At 40.3% G+C, this 21,061-nt stretch overlaps 1 protein-coding gene across 1 annotated transcript in view; it reads right to left on the minus strand.

Annotated features, from left to right (window-relative positions):
- Window positions 1-19,942, minus strand: part of FBXO9 (F-box protein 9) — a 41,124-nt gene extending 21,182 nt beyond the window's left edge. The window contains exons 1-2 of the mRNA XM_059400235.1: window positions 19,860-19,942; window positions 16,598-16,681 (exon numbers count right to left, since the gene is read on the minus strand). Coding sequence (XP_059256218.1) covers window positions 16,598-16,681; window positions 19,860-19,862 — 87 coding nt within the window. The 5' untranslated portion in view covers window positions 19,863-19,942. The remainder of the gene's footprint in view (window positions 1-16,597; window positions 16,682-19,859) is intronic.
- Window positions 19,943-21,061: the final 1,119 nt, after the last annotated feature.

Genomic DNA, 21,061 nt, shown 5'->3' on the forward strand with positions numbered 1-21,061 from the left:
CATGAAAAGTTGCCTGATTGTCTATATGGGAAAAATCTAATGGTATCAGAAAACCAAGCTCTGGTTAGAGTTGGAAAGATAAGCCATCTCCTAAGGGCTGAACATAAAAGCTTTCAAACATTTGTTTACTTGGAATACATCATCTACTAGACGTGGAAAGTACTGTTAATAATTCTGTGGTTGAACCCTAAGTCTTTCTTTCAAAAGGATTCTCTTTTTTTTAAAAGGAACTATTTTCTCTAATATATGTCATAAAAAATTCTGAATATAGAAACTGAAGTTCCCCAGTGTGGTGGACTCTTCTGTGCTGCCCAGATCCCTTCAGGAATGAAGGCACTGATCTGCCTGAATGCTGGGACTGCTACAGAAACAGCCCTCAGCTGTCAGCCCATGTGGGCATGGCCTACGCAAGATCACGCCTCTTCCCAGGCAATCGCTACCCAATGACTGATCAACAGCTGATAAAAGTGTGAAAGGCTCTGGTTCCACCATACTCAGAACTCCCACAGAATTGGCTGAGGCAGTCCATTAAGACGGTACAGCAGCCAGACTTCTCCCTCTGCCCACTCTGGCCTCCTCCCTCTCCCTCTTCCATACGTGTAGATCCCAAAAGAACTCCCTAGTACACTTTCCTCATCATAGTTTCTACTTTAAAGTCTGTTCTCTGGGATCCCAACTTGAAATACTCCTTCTCCCAAAGAAGGCCGTTATCAATACAACTGTGTATATTATTCCTAGTTTGTTTGTGTTTTTTTTGAAGAGGCATATATAAAATATGTAAGTTTTAAAAATAACTTTTCTTGCCATTCTGAACAGTTCTGGTTCCCACCCACCTGCTTCTAACACAAAACAGACACATTTGCTCTACAGAATCTTTAGTAAACACTGAATATCTGCTAGATGATATATTCCAAGTAAGTATTACAAAGCTTGTAAATTCAGTAAGATACACTAATGTAGCTACAATGAATATTTTTCTATTTTAATGCACAAGGATTTGCCCCATCCTATTAAATGACTGCAGTTATTTCAGTGTATGAATGTACCATTACTTAATACAAATGACGGATATTTAGGTTGTGGTCTATTTTTTCATATAATGCTATAATAAACATTCTTGTACATTTATATTTACTCAGTTTCCCCATCATTTCCTTAAGATTAATTTTCTAGAAATAGAATTGCTTGATCAGGGGCGTCTGGGTGGCTCAATCAGTTAAGTGTCTGACTCTTGATTTCTGCTCAGGTCATGATCTCAGGGTTGTGTGAGATCCAGCCCCACATGGGGCTCCTCAATACTCAGTGGGCAGTCTGCTTGAGATTCTCTCTCCCTCTCTGCCCCTCCCCCTAACTCACACGTGCATGTACCCTTATTCAAAATAAATAAATCTTTAAAAAAGAACTGCCTGATCAAAGGAAATGTATGTTTTTCATCTTGTTCCATGTTGCTAGTCTGCCCTCCAAAAAAGCTGTAGCAATTTACACTTCATGTGCACTGCTTGAATGTCCTCAAAGACTGGACAACAAAGGGCACTGTTCACCAATCTGATTAAGAAAAATCTCAGTGTAGATTTAATCTGTATTTTATAAATCATGAGACTATCTCTTCAAATATTTAATAGCCATTTATATTATTTTTTCCATTAGTTGTCCATTCATATCTTTCTATCTTGTGTCATTTGTATTAATTTATAAGGATGTTCCATATACTAGGGGTGGGTTTCAATTCTCTGCCAGTACACAGTAAACAGTTCTCCTAGCTAATCATTTCTCTTGATTTATGATGTCTCTTCTATATATAGGTTTTAACTTCTAGGTGATCAAATCTGTCAATCTTTTTAAGGTGATGGGTTTTAAGTTATGTCTTATTTGGAACATTTTAAACTCATATATCGAACCTCATAACAGCAATTACTATCTTCAGTGTGAGCACTTTCAAAATTTCCAGAATAAGAAAATAATTTGTGCATCACTACACATCTGTTCAATGGAAAATATAACAAAATACTGAATTAAGACCTTTGCAAAGGTGTTAACATTTGAACAAGTTTTTTCTCCCTTTGGGCTTCTGCTAATAAATTCAGAGGCATTGACCTTTTAGAAACCAAGTGAATCTCAGGGGTCCATAAATTACCAACAACAATTCCACGAAAGTCACGTATCTGTAGGAAAGCACCCATAAGGAACCTGTGATACTCTGGTATCATCCAAAGCACCCAGAAACAGTAGTGAGGGATAGACTGGATCTGCTGCTTGTGGAAGCTGGTGCAAGGAAGGATCCTGAGCTCACCTTTCCGACAGACATACCAAGACAACATCTACCACAACTCATTCCATAAATGACCTCAAGATGCAGAACAGATCTTCCACAGCTAGTTACAGAGAGAAGACCACCTCGCAAAGGGTAAGAGGGGCAGACATACAGTTGGGAACCAAATCCCCAGGAAGACTAACAACTAACAGGAGGGATATCACAAGCGTAGTGGAGTGAGGGGCGAGGGGCTCAAACTCCACATCAGCCCTGGGAAAAGGAGTCCCCAATACATCTGGCTTTGAAAATCAGTGAGGCTTAATTCCAGGACAGCCAGAGAGCTACTGGAAAAGGAGTCTCCATACTTAAAGGGCCAGCATACTAAAAACTCTACCAGGAAACAGCATGGAAATAGCACTTTGCAAATGCTGGGATATATGTAAAGGGAATTTATTAATTAATTCTAGGACATGTGCCAAAGGGGTGGGTATCTGCAGGAGAGTTCTCCAGGAACAAAAGTGCTGGTAGGTGCCATTTTTCTTCCCTCCCCTAGCCTGGATAGTTAGATGCAATAGGAGCTAATTCTAACACTATCCATCTCCCTTGCTAGCACTTTTTGCCCAGCTGCTGCATTTACCTGTAGACTTCCCAGCCTAGTAGGCACCCATCCAAAACAGCTCTATGCCTGCTACAGCCAGCAAGGCAGCCCTGACCAGGACCAGCAAACCTCCCAGGGACTCCTATCATGGGAAGGGAGATAACCCCACACAATAACATGTCAATCCCTACAGCCAGCCTCTTTGCTGGCAGTGCAGGAAGCAAGCCCTGCCCTTTGGTGTGCCTGCTGCTGTCAGTAATAGTTAACTGCAGACAGCCATTGTGAAGACTGACTCCAACAACTATAAAGCTCCTGGGAACCAGGCATCTAACAGCACCAGAAGCAAAACCTGCCCAGGGCACCTGCAGGAAGAAGTAGATCACTGAAACCAGTGGACTGAGGGCAGTCCAACCCACCAGCATGCCTGTATCAATCACAGCTTATCCATAGAGGGGGGCAAACACAGCCTACACTGCTCATGGCGTGACTGTTCTGGTGACCAGGGGACTGAGCTACAGGGCACCTCAGGACTTCTTTCACACAAGACTACTACTTTCAAGACCAAGACATGTAACTGACCTATCTAATAAAAAGAAACACAGAGAGTCAGACAAAATGAGGAGACAGAGGAAAATGTCCCAAATGAAAGAACAAGACAAAAATCGCCCCCGGGGAAAACAAACAAACAAACTAAATGAAAACAAGATAAGCAATGTGCCTAATAAAGAGTTCAAAGTATTGGTCATAAAGATACTCAACAAACTTAAAAATGGGTGAGATCAGTGGAAACTCAACCAAGAGATAGAAAATATAAAAAAGAACCAATCAGAGCCAAAGAACTCAGTAACTTAAATGCATAATACACTAGAGAGAATCAATAGCAGATCAGAGGACATAGAAGAATGGATCAGTGAGGTGGAAGACAGGGTAATGTAAAGCGACCAAGCTCAAGAGCAAAATGGAAAAAGAATAATAAAAAGTATGGGTTAGGGGAGCCTGGGTGGCTCAGTGGGTTAAGCCTCTGCCTTCAGCTCAGGTCATGATCTCAGGGTTTTTGGATCGAGCCCCACATCGGGCTCTCTGCTCAGCAGTGAGCCTGCTTCCCCTTCTCTCTGCCTGCCTCTCTGCCTGCTTGTGACCTCTCTCTCTCTTTCTGTCAAATAAATTAAAAAAAAAAAAAAAAGTATGGGTTAAGGGACCTCAGCAACATCACTGAGTGTAATAACATTTGTATTATAGGGGTTCCAGAAGGCGGGGACAACAATTCATTTCAAGAATCCCTGAAAACTTCCCTAATCTGGAGAGGGAAACAGATACCCATCCAGGTCCAGGAAGCACAGAGAGCCCCAACAAGATGAACCCAAGGAAGTCCACCCCAAGGCCCATAATTAAAATGGCAAAAAGTATAAAGAGAGAATCTTTTTTTTTTTTAAAGATTTTATTTATTTATTTGACAGAGAGAGATCACAAGTAGGCAGAGAGGCAGGCAGAGAGAGAGAGAGAGGAGGAAGTAGGCTCCCTGCTGAGCAGAGCCTGATGCGGGACTCGATCCTAGGACCCTCAGATCATGACCTGAGCCGAAGGCAGCGGCTTAACCCACTTAACCCATAAAGACAGAATCTTAAAAGCAGCAAAGAAAACAGTTCCATATGAGGGAAACGCCATCAGGCTATCAGCTGATTTTTCAGCAGACTTCGCAGGCCAGAAGAGGGTGGCATGCCACGATCAAAGTGCTGAAAGGAATAAAGACCTACAACCAATACTCTACTCAGCAAGGCTATACTCAGAACGGAAGAGAGAGTTTTCCAGATAGAAAAAAGTTAAAGAAATTCATCACCACTAAACCAGCCTTATAAGAAATGTTAAAAATAATCCTTTAAGTGGAAAGAAAAGGTCAGATCTAGAAGAATATTAACAGAAAAAAAAATCACTGGTAAAAGCAAACATACAGTAAAGGTAGATAGGTTAAGCCTACCTGTGAAGCCAGCATGAAAGCTGAACTACTATTGTAATAAAATCAACTATATCTATAAAGATTAGGCAAGAGATACACAAATTAAAAAGATGTACAATAAGACATCATATACAAAGAACAGGGAATGGGTAAGGAAAAGTTAGTGCTTTAGAATGCATTTGAACTTAAGTGACCATCAACTGAACACAGAATGGTATATGCACAGGATGTGATAAATGAATCCATGGAAACACACATGAAAAAAATAATGGAGACACAAAAAATAAAGAGGAAGGAATCCAAACATAACACTAAAGAAAGCTATCAGTCACAAGGGAAGACAGCAAGAGAAGAAAAAAGGAACAGAGAAAAGCTACAAAACCCAAAAAACAATGAACAAAATGGCAGTAAGAGTATACTTATCAACAAGTACTTTAAATGTAAATGGACTATATGCTCCAATGAAAAGACAGGGTGTTGAATGGATAAAAAGATAAGACCCACCTATATGTTGCCCAGAAGAGACTCACTTCAGAGTGTGAAAGATGGTGGCAGATTAGGAGGACACTAGGATTGCTTCATCTCTCGAATACACAACTAGATAACTATCAAATCAACCTACATACTTCAGAAACTGACCTGAAGACTGGCAGAACAAACTCCACAACTAAAGGTGGAGAAGAGGCAACATCAAAGATGATAGGAAGTGTGGAGACACAGCTTGGGAGAGAAAGAGATCATGGGCACTGCACTGGGGAGGGAGTTGCAATTGTAGAGAAGGGCTAGAGACAGACTAGCACACAGGGGAGAGCACAGTGTGGACACTTGCTACCTAACTTGCTTATACCAAACCCCACCACCCCATGATCCACGGTACCACCCCTCCCATTCACAACTGCCTCAGTCCCATTGTGGCAGGCCCCCTCTCCCCTAGTAGTGTAGCCCAAACCCCTGCTCACACCACGTTTCCTGACCCAGGAGTTTTATAGGGCCTCAGTTCCGGTGGCGGTGGTGACAGTTGTCATTTCATAAGCAGACCAGAGCACACCTGGTTAAAATGCAACACATTCAGGCCAGGGACCAAACACTGCCCATAACAGCCAAAAGAGCCTCTGCAGACTGGCCTGAAGGATAAAGCGGCCAGAACACAATAGCAGAGTACACAGAGCACACATTGGAGACACTCCCTGAAGCACCAGGCCCTGGGGAACAGGAGACACTAGACTGCAGGGCACTACAGGACCTCTTCTTCATAAGGCCATCACCCTCAAGAATAGGAGACATAGCTGATTTTCCTAACACACAGAGGCAGGCAAAATGAGAAGACAGAAGGATTTGTCCCAAATGAGAGAACAGGACAAGGCTATGGCCAGAGATTTAGGTGAAATAGATATAAGTAACTTGCCTGACAGAGAATTAGTAATGATCATAGAGATATAAATCGAAAATAAATATAAATAAATATAAATATTTAAAATTCAAAATAAATAAATATAAACATATAAATAGAGAATAAAGTAATGATCATAAAGATACTCACTGGACTCGAGAAGAGTAAAAGACATCAGTGAAGTCATTAACACAGAGATAAAGAATAACACAGAGATAAAGGATTTGATAAACAAAATGAGAAACACACTTGATGGAACAAACAGCAGCTGGAAGAAACAGAGTAATGGAAAGTAATAAAGCTGAACAGAAGAGAAAAAAGAATTAAAATGAGAAAGAATACACATTCTCTTCAAGTGCACATGGAACATTCTCCAGAATAGATCACATATTAGCCTAGAAAACAAACCTCAACAAATGCCAAGAAGAGTGGAGTCATACCATGCATCTTTTCTGACCATAACATGATGACACTAGAAGTCAAACACAAGACTTGGAAAGACCACAAATACATGGAGATTAAATAACATGATACTAAATAATGAATGAGTCAACTAGGAAATAAAAGAAGAAATTTAAAAAGTACATGGAAACAAATGAAAATGAAACACAACTGTCCAAACCTTTGGGATGCAGCAAAATTGGTTCTAAAAAGTAAGTTTATAGCAGTGTAGGTCGCCTCAAGAAGCAAGACAAATCTCAAATAAACAACCTAACCTTACACCTAAAGGAGCTAGAAAAAGAACAACCAAAACCTGAAACCAAAAAGAAGGAAATAGTAAAGATTAGAGCAGAAATAAATGATAAAGAAACTAAAAAAAACAACAGAACATATCAATGAAACCAGGAGCAGAGTGTCTGGCAAAAAAAAATCCATAAAATTGATAACTCTCTAGCCAGACTTATCAAGAAAAAGAGAAAAGATCAAATAAAACCACAAAGGAGAGAGGAGAAATAACCAATACCACATAAATACAAACAATTATGGGAATATTATGAAAAGCTATATGCCAACAGACATCTAGAAGAAATGCATAAATTCCTAGAAATACATAAACTACTAAATCTCAAAAAGGAAGAAAAAGAAAATTGAACAGACTAATAATTAGCAAAGAAACTGTATCAGTTAAAAATTAAAAAAGAAAGAAAGAAAACCTCCTAACAAACAAAGTCCAGGACCAGATGGCTTCACAGGGAATTCTACCAAACATTTAGTTAGCAATAATTGTGCCTAAGATAAACTTCATTGGCTTTAATAGTGCTGCTGCACAAAGCTCTACCAAACATTTAAAGAATAATACCTATTCTTTTTAAATTATTCCAAAAAGTAGAAGAGGAAGGAAAACTTCCAAATTCATATGAAGAGGTCAGCATTACCCTGATAACAAAACCAGATAAAAGCACCACTAAAAAAGAGAACCACAGGTCAATATCCCTGATGAACATAGATGCAAAAATCTTCAACAGACACCAACAAACTGAATCTAACAATACAGTAAAAAAAAATCATTCACCACAATCAAGTAGGAGTTATTCCTGGGTTGCAAGGTGGCTCAATACTTGCAAATCAATCAATGTGATACATCGCATCAATAATGGGAAGGATAAGAACCATATAATCGTTTCAACAGATGCAGAAAAAGCATTTGACAACGTATAGCATCGATTCGTGATTAAAATCCTCAACAAAGTAAGTTTAGAGATAACATTTGTCAACATAATTAAGGCCATATATGAAAACCCCACAGCTATATGGTCAATTAATCTTTGACAAAGCAGGAAAGAGTATCCAATGGGGGAAAAAATCGTCTCTTCACAAATGGTGTTGGGAAAACTGGATAGTGACATGCAAACGAAGGAAACTGCATCATTTTCTTATATCCTACACAAACATAAATTCAAAATGGATTAAAGACCTCCATGTGAGATCTGAAACCTTAAAAACCCTAGAAAAGAGCAAAGACAGTACTTCCTCTGACACTAGCCATACCAACTTTCTTCTAGATAAGTCTCCTAAGGTAAGGAAAACAAAAGCAAAAATAAACTATTGGGGGACTACATCAAAATAAAAAGCTCTGGGGCACCTGGGTGGCAGAGTCAGTTAAGCGTCCAACTCTTGGTTTCAGCTCAGGTTGTGATTTCAGGGTCGTGAGAGCAAGTCCTGTATTGGGCTCCACACTAAGTATGGTGGCTGCTTAAATTTCTCTCCCCCTTCCCCCTTCCTTGCCCCTCCCCCATGCACTCTCTCTCTAAAATAAATCAATCTTAAAAAAATAAAAAGCTTCTCCACAGCAAAAGAAACAATCAACTAAACTAAAAGGCAACCTATGTAATGGGAAAAGATATTTACAAATGACGTATTCACAATTAAGAACCAGTTAGTGTCCGAAAAAGATAAAGAACTTAGAAAACTCAACACCCCCAAAAAACCAAATAGTACAATTTGAAAATGAGCAGAAGACAGACATTATTCCAAAGAAAAAATCCAGATGGCCAAAAAAGACATGAAAAGATACTCAAATCACTCATCATCAGGGAAATGCAAACAGAAACTACAATAAGGTATCACTTCACACCATCAGAATGGCTAAAATCAACAACACAAGAAACAGATGCTGGTGAGGACACGGAGGAAAAGGAACCCTCATGCACTGTTGGTAGAAATGTAATCTGGTACAGGCACTGTATAAAACAGTTTGGAAACTCCTCAAACAATTAAAAATATAACTATTCTTCAAGTCAGCAAGTGTACTACTGGGTACTTACCCCAAAAAATACAAAAACACTAATCCAAAGGGATACATGCACCCCTATGGCTACAGCAGCAATAATGTACAGTAGCCAAGATACAGAAGCAGCCCAAGTATATCCATCAATCGATGAATAAAGATGTGGTATAAATAGACACTGGAGTATTATTCAGCCATTAAAAAGAATGAAATCTTGGGGCGCCTGGGTGGCTCAAAGGGTTGGGCCTCTGCCTTCGGCTCAGGTCATGATCTCAGGGTCCTGGGATCAAGTCCCGCATCAGGCTTTCTGCTCAGCGGGGAGCCTGTTTCCCCCCCACCCCTCTCTGCCTGCTTGTGATCTCTGTGAAACAAAAAAATAAAATCTTTAAAAAAAAAAAAAAATGAAATCTTGACATTTATAATGACATGAATGGAGTTAGAGAGTCTAATGCTAAGTGAGAGAAGAAAAAGACAAATGCCATATGATTTCATTCATAAGTGAAATTTAAGAAACAAAACAAAAGAACAAAGGGGGAAAAAAAGAGAGGGAGACAAACCCTTACCTATAGAGAATTCTTAACTATAGAGAACAAAATGATGACTAACAGAAGGGAGGTAGGTAGAGAAATGGGTTAAACACGTGATGAGATTAAGGAGTATACTTGTCATGATGAGCACCAAGTGATGTATGGAATTGTTGAATCATTGTATAGTATACCCAAAACTAATATAACACTGTATGTTGTTGGGTTTTTTTTTTTTAAAGATTTTATTTATTTATTTGAGAGAGAGAGAGAGACAGAATGAGAGAGAGCATGAGAGGAAAGAGGTCAGTGGGAGCAGACTCCCTGCTGAGCAGGCAGCCCGATGCGGGACTCGATCCCACGACTCCAGGATCATGACCTGAGCCAAAGTCAGTAGCTTAACCAACTGAGCCACCCAGGAGCCCATAACACTGTATGTTAACTAACTGAAATTAAAATAAAAACTTAGGGGCGCCTGAGTGGCTCAGTGGGTTAAGCCGCTGCCTTTGGTTCAGGTCATGATCTCAGGGTCCTGGGATCCAGTCCCACATCGGGCTCTCTGGTCGGCAGGGAGCTTGCTTCCTCCTCTCTCTCTCTCTCTGCCTGCCTCTCTGCCTACCTGTGATCTCTCTCTGTCAAATATATAAATAATAAAATCTTTTAAAAAAATAAAAAATAAAATAAAATAAAAACTTTAAAAAATCAGACTATAACCCAAAAAAAAAGCCTATTTGTTTTCCAAAATCTATTTTATGTAATAGGATTAAACTGTTACCAAAAGAAAAAATAATTTATTCAGCTATGAAGATGACAACAAAACACAATAGCCAAGGCTGAGAGCTTTAACAAGTTTCAACTTCCATGTGCCAATATTTAATTCACAGTGTATCTTCCCTTTTTTACAAAAATAATTTGTAAGAATAAAATAAAAGTGTGACAGAAGTATTTAGAGATAAGTCAATGAAGTATATCTTTTATTTATCTATTGTCTGTTTTAGTCAGTAAAAAAAACCTTTTATCTGAGGACACATACAACTAAAAGTGAAGGGAGAGAAAAATACATACAATGCAAATGGAAGGGGGGGAAAGAAGCAATACCTGTAGCAGACAAAACAAACTTTAAAATGAAGACTGTAGTAAGCGGCAAAGAAAAGTACTACGTAGGGCACCTGGGTGGCTCAGTGGGTTAAAGCCTCTGCCTTCAGCTCAGGTCATGATCCCAGGGTCCTGGGATCGAGCTCCACATCGGGCTCTCTGCTCAGCAGGGAGTCTGCTTCCCTTCCTCTCTCTCTTTGCCTGACTCTCTGCCTACTTGAGATCTCTGTTTGTCAAATAAATAAATAAAAATCTTAAAAAAAAAAAAGAAAGAAAAGTACTATATAATAGTGTGAAACGGATAAAAGGATCAATCCAAAAAAGATATAATTACAAATACCTATGCATCCAATATAGGAGAACTTAAATATATAAAGCAAATATTAACATAGAAAAAATGGACAGTAACACAATAATAGTAGGGGACGTGAACACCTTATTTACATCAATGGACAGATCATCCAGATAGAAAAACAGTAAGGAAACAAAAGTCAATCAACAACAACAAAAAATCAATCAACACAGGAGACCAGCAGGACTTAACAGATACATACAGAACATTTCAACCAAAATCTATTGATTTTGTATGTTCTGTATGTATCTGTGAAGTACAATCTGTTAAGTTCTGTATGTAACTGTATAGATTTTCATGTGTAAATGAAATGCCCTCCAAGACCAATCACATGCTAGGCCACAAAATAAGTCTCAATAAATTTGAAAAGCTTGAGAGAGTTACCAGAGGAGAGGTGGATGAGAGGATGGGTGAAACAGGTGATGGGAGTTAAGGAGTGGACTTGATCTCGTGAGCACTGGATGATGTCTGAAATTGTTGAATCACTATATTATACACCTGAAACTAATATAATACTGTACATTAACTATGTTGGATTTGAAATAAAAAATAAAAAAATAAAATGCCTGAAATTATTATCAAGCATTTTCTCTGACCACAACACTATGGAAATCAGTTACAAGGGAAAAAAAGGGAAAACAATAACCACATAAGGGACTAAATAACACATGACTAAACAACCAACAAATCAACAAAGAAATCAAGGAGGAAATAAAAAAAATACATGGGAGACAAATGAAAATGGAAATACAATGGTGTAAAATCTTTGGGATGCAGGTGAAAGTAGTTCTAAAAGGGAAATTTATAGTGATACAAGTTTCTACTCAAGAAATAAGACAAATCTCAAACAATCTAACCTGACATCTAAAGGAACCATAAAAAGAACAAAGCCCACAGCTAGTACAAAGAAGGAAATAATAAAGATCAAAGCAGACATAAATGAAACAGAGTAAAAAACCAATAGAAACAATTAATGAGATGAAGAGCTGGTTTTTTGGGGGGGAAAAATTGGCCAGACTCATCAAAACAAAAACAGAACTCAAGTAACTTCAGAAATGAAGGAGGAGAAATAATAACGGACATCAAAAAAATACAAAGAATTGCAAGATAATATTATGAAAAAGCATATGCCAAAAATTGGACAACAAGTAGAAGAAATGATAAAGTCCTAGAAAAATACAGTCTTTAAAACTGAATCAAGAATAGAAAATTTGAACAGATCAATTATCCTAACACATTTGATCTGGTAATCGAAACACTCCCAACAAACAAAAGTCCAAGACTAGATGACTTTTCAGGTGAATTTCAACCATTTTTTTTTTTCCTATCAAGCGTTTAAAGAAGAATTAATACCTATTCTTCTCAAACCATTTCAAATACAGAACAGGAAGGAAATTTCCCAAATTTACTCTACAAGGTTGGCATTACTGTGACACCAACAAAGAAAAGGAAAATTACAAAAAAAAAACCTACAGGCCAAACTATAGGTCACCCGATGACCCCAGATGTACAAATCCTCAACAAAATATTAGCAAACTGAATTCAGTAATACATTACAAGGATCAGGCACCACAATCAATGGAATTTATTTTAGGGATGCAAAGGTCTGATTCAATATCTGCAAATCAATGCGATACTTCACTCTAACAAGAGGAAGTATAAAAACCGTATGATCACCTCAACAGATGCAGAAAAAGTATTTGATAAAATTTAGCATCCATTCACGATAAAAACTCCCTGAACAAATGGGTTTAAAGGGAACATACGTCAACATAATAAAGGTCCTATATAACAAACCCACAGCTAATACCATACTCAGTGGTGAAAAATCCAAAGCTTTTCCCCTAAGATCAGGAACAGGACAAGGATGCCCACTCACCACTTTCATTCAACATAGTATTAGAAGTGCCAGTGGCAGCAATCAAACAAGAAATAAAAGGTATCCATGGGGTGCATGGTGGCTTAGTTGGTTAAGTCAGTTGAAGTCTTGAATTTGGCTCAGGTCATGATCTTAGCGCCATGGGATCAAGCCCCTGTGGCAGGCTCCATGCTGGGCACAGAGCCTGCTTGGGATTGTCTCCTTCTTCCCTGTACCCCCCAACACGTGTGCATTCTCTATCTCTAAGAAAAAAAAAAAAAAAAGAAATAACTAAAAAATTATCCATATTGGTAAGGAAGAAGTAAACTGTCACTATTTCCAGATATATATAGGAAACCCTAAAGGCTCCACCAAGAAACTATTTGAGTAATAAATGAATTTAATAAAGTTGCAGGATACAAAATGAATATATAGCAATCTGCTACATTTCTGTACACTAAGAACAAAGTAACAAAAGAGAAATTAAGAAGACAATCCCATCTGCAACTACACCTGAAAGAAATTATCTAGGAATAAACTTAACCAAAAGGTGAAGGAGCTATACTTTAAAAACTGTAAGATGCTGATGAAAGAAATGGAAGACAATATAAATAAATGGAAAGACATCCCATGCTCATGGATTAGAAGAATTAATACTATTACAAATGTCCACACTATCCAAATCAAATCTACAGATTCAATGCAATCCCTGCTAAAATATCAATAGTATTTTTCGCAGAACTAGAACAAACCCTAAGATTCATATGGAACGACAAAGACCCTGAAGAGCAATCTTGAGAAAGAACAAAGTTTGAAGAGGTATCATAACTCTCTGGATTTTAAGATATAATACAAAGCTACGGTAATCACAGCAGTATGAGACTGGGACAAAAACAGATCTAAAGATCAACAGAACAGAAAAGAGTCCAAAAATAAGCCCACACTTAAATCGTCAATCTACAACAAAGGAGGCAAGAATATGCCAGGGGGACAAGACAGTCTCTGCAATAAATGGTGCTGGGAAAGCTGGACAGCTACATGCAAAGGAATGAAACGGGACCACTTTCTCGTATCACACACAAAAATAAACTCAAAGATCTAAATGTGAGACCTGCAACCACAGAACTCCTAGAAGAAAACAAAGGCAGTAATCTCCTAGACATTGGCCTTACTAACATCTTTATGGATATGTCTCCTTAGGTAAGAGAAACAAAAACAAAAATAAACTAATGGGACTACATCAAAATAAAAAGCTTCTCCATAGCAAAGGAAACAATCAACAGAAAAAAGGCAACTACTAATGGGAGAAGAGATCTGCAAATAATCCAAAATATATAGAGAATTTATACAACTCAATACTAACAAAACAAATAATCCCTTTAAAAATGTAGGGGGGGGGACGCCTGGGTGGCTCAGTTGGTTAAGCGGATGCCTTCAGCTCAGGTCATGATCCCAGCGTCCTGGGATCAAGTCCCGCATCGGGCTCCTTGCTTGGCGGGGAGCCTGCTTCTCCCTCTGCCTCTGCCTGCCACTCTGTCTGCCTGTGCTTGCTTTCGCTTCTCTCTCTATGACAAATAAATAAATAAATAAAATCTTTTAAAAAAATAAAATAAAATAAAATAAAATAAAAAAATAAAAATGGGTAGGGGGCGCCTGGGTGGCTCAGTGGGTTAAGCTTCTGCCTTCGGCCCAGGTCTTGATCTCAGGGTCCTGGGATCAACCCCCACATGGGGCTCTCTGCTCAGTGGGGAGCCTGCTTCCCCCTCTCTCTCTGCCTGCCTCTCTGCCTACTTGTGATCTCTCTGTCAAAAAACAAACAAACAAAAATACCTTAAAAAAAAAAATGGGTGGAGGACTTGAATAGACATTTTTCTTAAAAAAAGACAATGGCCCACCGGTACATGAAAAGATGTTCAACATCTGGGCACCCAGGTAACTCAGTGGGTTAAAGCCTCTGCCTTCAGCTCAGGTCATGATCTCAGGGTCATGGGATCGAGCCCCGCATCAGGCTCTCTGCTCAGCGGGGAGCCTGCTTCCTCCTCTCTCTCTGCCTGCCTCTCTGCCTACTTGTGATCTCTGTCAAATAAATAAAATCTCTAAAAAAAAAAAAAAAATGTCCAACATCACTAATTATCAGGGAAATGCAAATCAAAACATAAGTTATCACCTCACACCTGTTAGAATGGCTAGTATCAAAAAGATAAGAAGTAACAAGTGTTGATTAGGATATAGAGAAAAAGGGCACCCTGTGAATTGTTCCAACCACTGTGGAAAACAGCATGGAAGTTTCTCAAAAAAATAAAAATTGAAATAGCATACAATCCAGTAATTCCACTACTGGGTATTTATCCAAAGGAAACTAAAACAGTAATTTGAAAACAATACATGTACCTCGAAAAAAAAAAAGTTATATGTACATTTATTTTTGTAGCAGTTTAAAATAGCCAAGATATGGAAGCAACCTAAAGTATCCATCAATAGATAAATGGATAAAAATGTTATATGTATGTGTCAGTATGTATGTGTGTACATACACATAATAAATTATTACTCAGCAACAAAAAGGAGTAAGATCTTGCTATTTTTGACAATATGGATGGATGTAGGTGATATAATGCTAAGTCAAGTAAGAAAAAGACGAATACTATATGACTTCACTTATATGCAGAATCTAAAAAAAAAAACTAAATGAACAGACAAAACAGAAACAGATTCATAAATACAGAGAGGAAACAATGGCTGGTAGAGGGGACAAGGGGGCAAAGGGCAAAAAGGTGAAGGGGATTAAGAAGTACAAACTTCCAGTTATAAAATAAATAAGTCACATGGGGCGCCTGGGTGGCTCAAGTTTAAGCCTCTGCCTACAGCTTAGGTCATGACCTCAGGGTCCTGGGATCCAGCCCCACATTGGGCTCTCTGCTCAGTGGGGAGCCTGCTTCCCCCTCTCTCTCTACCTGCCTCTCTGTCTACTTGCGATCTGTGTCAAATATATAAATAAAATCTTTAAAAATAAATCTAAAAAATTATAAATAAATAAATAAGTCACAGATGAAAAGAACAGCACAGGGAATACAGCCAATGATACTATAATTACATGTAGACAAACGGTTTAAAAAAAAAAGAAAAGAAAATCTGGGCACCTTGGTGGCTCAGTTGTTAAGCGTCTGCCTTCGGCTCAGTTATGATCCTAGGGTCCTGGGATCAAGTCCCACACTGGACTCCCTGCTGTTTCTCCTGTCCCTCTGCCTGCTATTCACCCTACTTGTAATCTCTTTCTCTCTGTCAAATAAATACATAAAATCTTAAAAAAAAAAAAAATCTGTAACACAGCTTTAATTTACATATTCTGTAAACCAATATGAAAATACAGTTAAGGGGCACTTGGGTGGCTCAGTGGGTTAAACCTCTGCCTTCAGCTCAGGTCATGATCCCAGGGTCCTGGGATGGAGCCCCGCATCAGGCTCTCGGCTAAGCAGGGAGCCTGCCCCCCCACCCCCCACCTGCTGCTCTGCCTACTTGCTATCTCTGTCTCTCTGTGTCAAATAAATAAATAAAATCTTAAAAAAAAAAAAAAAAGAAAGAAAGAAAGAAAATACAGTGAAATTCAATACAAATAAGAACCAATAAATCTTGGAGCACCTGCCTGGCTCAGTCAGAAGAGCATGCGACTTTTGATCTTGGGGGCTGTGAGTTTGAGCCCCATATTGGGGGTATGTACTTATGTACTTAAATACATACGTAATTTTAAAAAACAAAGAACTGATAAATCTTCATAAGGAAGACCAATTTTTGCTTATATGTGGAAAGCAATGGAATAAGAATTAAATATACACTTGAAGAAACGTGCCTGCAGATCTGTTTCAGCAGGGCTTTCGTTTTCATCATCTTCTGCTCTGACAGTATCAGAATGACAATCTTCCTCAGCTTCTGCCTGAGGGGAGAAAAATCGGAAACAATCATCAGGAATATGGGAACATCAGTTTCCCTTTGTAATCCACATCTCCTTGAGCTACCTGCCCAATGAAATATTTAGTTGCTTCTCTCTAGGTATCTCCTTCACTGCTGAAGTTTAATGATTTGATACTTTAGTAATCCTGTAGAACAAACAACTTCACTGGGCTCTGGTTAAAATGTTCTAGTAGGTGATTTAAAACAACTTTGCTTCAAAAAATAACATGTAGCTGCAGCATAGCATTCAGCAAATAGTTTTGTTTTATGGATCACTTAAAATTTGACTATTTTTAGCCCATATTTGGATGTCCTTCCTTTTACATGACTGGCATGTTACCAATATGCAAATATGACTTTTGTCCATTTATTATTTTAAATGTCCTAGGAAAGCTCATTAATCAAAGACATGTAATAGTGAATGTTTTTGTAAAGAAGCCTGTTCTATTTCACAAACCCAGGCTTTTATATATTGAATTGATTTAAAGTGGAGTAAGACTGGACTAAAATTACTGTGCATGGCCTGGGGCATTTAGTACAGGTTTCAGGTCAATTTCCTTGCATTTTATTCTTGTATTCTCAACATATGTTTGCTAAATTAAACTGAATTCTACCTTCCAGGGAAAATGACATGTTGCCTCAGGTCAGTGTGTTAGCTAACAGACTTATTAACAAATGGGACTTGCTCAACACATCATGTGTTCAGTCCCGTAATGTAGCAATAGGGGAAATAACCTGAGGGTGAGAAGTAAGAAATTATAAAACCAATTTCACTTGTTCCAAAGATATAAGTTGATAATTGTAGATTTTCATTGTAGTTTGTTTCTAGGGTAAAAACATTTACACTAACAAACATTTTTGAACCTGGTCACCAGATGGACGTGTAGTACTTCACAGAGCAACATAAATAAGCCCTGCTTCTTATCTCTGACCACCAGGCTCAGAGCAGAGGTGCCTTTAAGACTTGAACTGGATGGTGTAAGTAAATGCTAGGCACACTGTAAAGGACAAAATAATGAAAAAATAAATGAAAGAGGTCAAGATTCTGAATTGATTTCCAGAAAACTGGAAAATTGAAGCATGAATGTATTATCAAATATTTATTTTTAGTATCTAAGCTGGAAGCTTTCCTAATAATAGGAAAATAATAATGAAGGACTTTGAATTTATAGATCCCACTGAAAAGGCTCTTTCCATTCTCCAGTAAGAGACTAACTTAAGTACAGCTAATGTGTGGGGACCTGAGCTCTCTAGGGTATCCCCTTAGTAACTCAGCCTTCTAGCTCTGTCCTAGCAGTCATGCCTAAGTGACTTCTTTCAACAGCTTTCTCTGCTCTCTCCAGCATCAAGCTCTAGCATATGCTGCTTGCTCTCTCTACCTGGAATAATTTCTTCCTCATTTGGCTATTTCTCATCCTTCAAGGTCCCAGTCAGGGGCTATCCCAATAAAAAGGACTTTCTGGTCTTCTGAATTGCCTTTGTTTGCCTACAAAACTTGTGCTTGTATCATAGCATCTAATATTTGTATTAACATTTTGTCTCTTCCCTAGAGTCAGTGTGTTGGGAACAAGCATCAGTCATCTCAGAGGGCCAAATACATTGCTGGAGTTATAGTAAAAGCCTGACCAGGCCTCAGCTTTCACACCTGTAAAGAGAGGGTGTTGGATATGGGAACCTCTGAGGTCCCTTTTCATATATGAGAATCTATGATTAAAAGTTTACCATAAATGACCTCTGGTGATTTTATCTGGTTATACTGAAGATCTAATATTGTGCTGGGACTCTAAAATTATGCCAGCCTACTAGTAAGTGCTCAAAAAAAAAAAAAAAATCCCAAATTAACCAATTGTGCATATCTCAAGGATGAGGAAAAGAAATGAGAAATCAATAATACAGAAAGCCATCTTCTCCCCTGAGTTCCTGTTATTATTGAATTCCAATCCTTTATTACTTTAATTCTGGCCGTATGATGACTATGTAAGTTGGGGGTTTTACTACATTTTGCCAACTCAAATGCCAACTGAGATAAATAGGTCCCCAGCTGTCACCCAAAGATTTTCACGTTATTTTTCATAACTGAGTCTGACATAAGCAGCACCTTTTGCGTGAGCAGTTCAACCGTCTCCATCATTTTACTCCTGTTTTACAAACAGGATTAACGAAATATAAGAAATTAAGTGCTTAATCCTGGTCAGAGAACCACTTCTGAAAGTTGAAGGGCACAATTACTGCTTTTTCTATCCTCCAGGTTAACTTAATACAATAAATTCTTTCAGTCATCCACTTATTCAATAAATACTTGACTGTCTGCGATGAACTCATTATTCTGGTATCACTTCACACTTGATTCATTTAATCCTAGCTAGAGATTAGTTTCTCAGATGGGAAATTTATTCAAAGCCAAAGAAAGGTAGCACAGAGCAGAGACTACAGATTCCAGCATGCAAACAGTCCCATGGAATTTGCGTGGTCAATTTCTGGAGCTTAACTCAGTCCCTCTCCATTTGGTCCGCCCTGACGCTGCTCAGGCCCTCACCGCTCGGAGGTGAGACATAATCTCTCTGATCCCACCCAGCCAGGACCGCCTGCCAACATCCTACCCTCGGCAATGACGCGTCACGGGGCAGGTGCGTCCCAACCCCAGGACTCCCTAAAGGATCTGAACGGCTTCTCCGTGGGTACTGCTTTCCGGAGGGGGAATAAATCAACAAGTGTCTCCGTTTGCCAAGGCTTCCCTCCCCCCTTCCCCGCCCTCCAGTTTCAGACCTGCTACGGCTCACCTCAACCTATCCTTATTGCTTTGGATAAAATCCCTAGAGGAGAGTAAGACTGGCTCGCTGTCCTCAGCGAACCAAGAAAAGGCATTTTTCTCTGCTCTCCTGCACACCCGCTCTTCCTCACATCGGGTCCCGGCTACCGGGGGCCGCGGGGGGCTGGGGGGCGGGGGACTTCAGCTGGAAGGAACCTCGGGGAGCGGTCAGGGCTGGCATCCGCTCCACGGCCGCTCAGGCCAAGGGCCTTACAGTGGGTGGCGGCCGAGCAGTTCCCACTCCTCCCAGTCTCCACTTCCCGCTCTCTCGGGGCTCCTCCCAGGCCTACCCCCTTCCGCAGACCGCACTCCCGCCTCACAGTATCCCTCCGAGTCCCCCCTCCCGGGTTACCATGCTGGCGGGGCAGCCGGCCGCGGTCGAGGGGCTCTCCGCGCCCCCTCTGCACCGCTCCCCCGAGGAGGTGTGCTGGGTGTCCGGGTGTCTACTCCTGCCCGTCTGCTGCAACGGGGCTTAGCAGAGTTCTCGGTCGGAGAAGCGCACCAGGCAGCGGCAGTAACTGCGGGCCCGGCGTACGGCAGCCATCTTCGCGGGGCAGGGGGCCAGATCCGGGCGCGCTAGAGCCACGGCCGGGAAGTCGCGGAGCGGAGGGACGCCCGCTGCCAGCGGAGGCCGAGGACCGTAAGAACACCAGAGCGTCGGCGCTGCTGGAGAGCCCGGACGCCGCGGCGTAGCTGCCCACTCTACTGCGGAAACCTGTGCCGGCGCACTGAGCATGCGCAGTACCGCCACTGCTTGCGTGCGCCTCACGGCTCACCTGCCCCGCGCGCGCCGCCTAGTGGAGGGGTCGGTGGCGTGGGCCTACTGCGTGCGCGACGCGGAATTGGCAATCGGGTCACCAGTTTGCTGACCCGAAATTCAACCCACGGGTTTGTCTCAGGGACCCCTTATGCAAACTTGAACTATAATTATCTAAAAAGTGTTTATAACTGAAAATTTAGGGTTGAGACCCAAAGGCGAACAACCCTTCAAGAGCATTGAACTTGGTGCTCCGTAAGGTCGCCAGTACGCTTTTCCGAGGTTGTCCAGAGTACCACGCCGGGAATGCGGGGAAACAGCGAAACTCCACTAACAGTCACAGGCTGTTAGAATGGCTAAACTTTCTGAAAGCACGGATCTGGAGGTTGAGGAAAAGACAGGCTCAAGAGAGAAGCAAGACAATATAAATGCCCCGCAAAGCATGTCTTACTATAGATCCCATCATGCAACCGGCGAAAGACGTTGGGGCTTCTAAGGCCCTGAAACCCGAGTCCTGCGGGGACGGCGCCCGGGAGGTACTCTGGGATTTGTAGTCCGCTGTTCTCGTAGAGTGCCGGAACTTATCCCGCGATACTAGCCCCACCTCTTAAAGCCCAAACACCTGACTTTGTTTCCTAAGAAGACACCCTTATTTATCAGGCAATTTATTATGTTTCCACGCTTTACATTATTTTCAGTACGGAAGTTTGCATGCTCTGTGAAAACCCACAGTCTTACAGCCTCATACCTTCATTTGGCAAACATTTACTGAGTTTCTACGATTTCTACCAAGTGTC

This window comes from Mustela nigripes, chromosome 5 (assembly GCF_022355385.1).
Source record: "Mustela nigripes isolate SB6536 chromosome 5, MUSNIG.SB6536, whole genome shotgun sequence".
NCBI lineage: Eukaryota > Metazoa > Chordata > Mammalia > Carnivora > Mustelidae > Mustela > Mustela nigripes.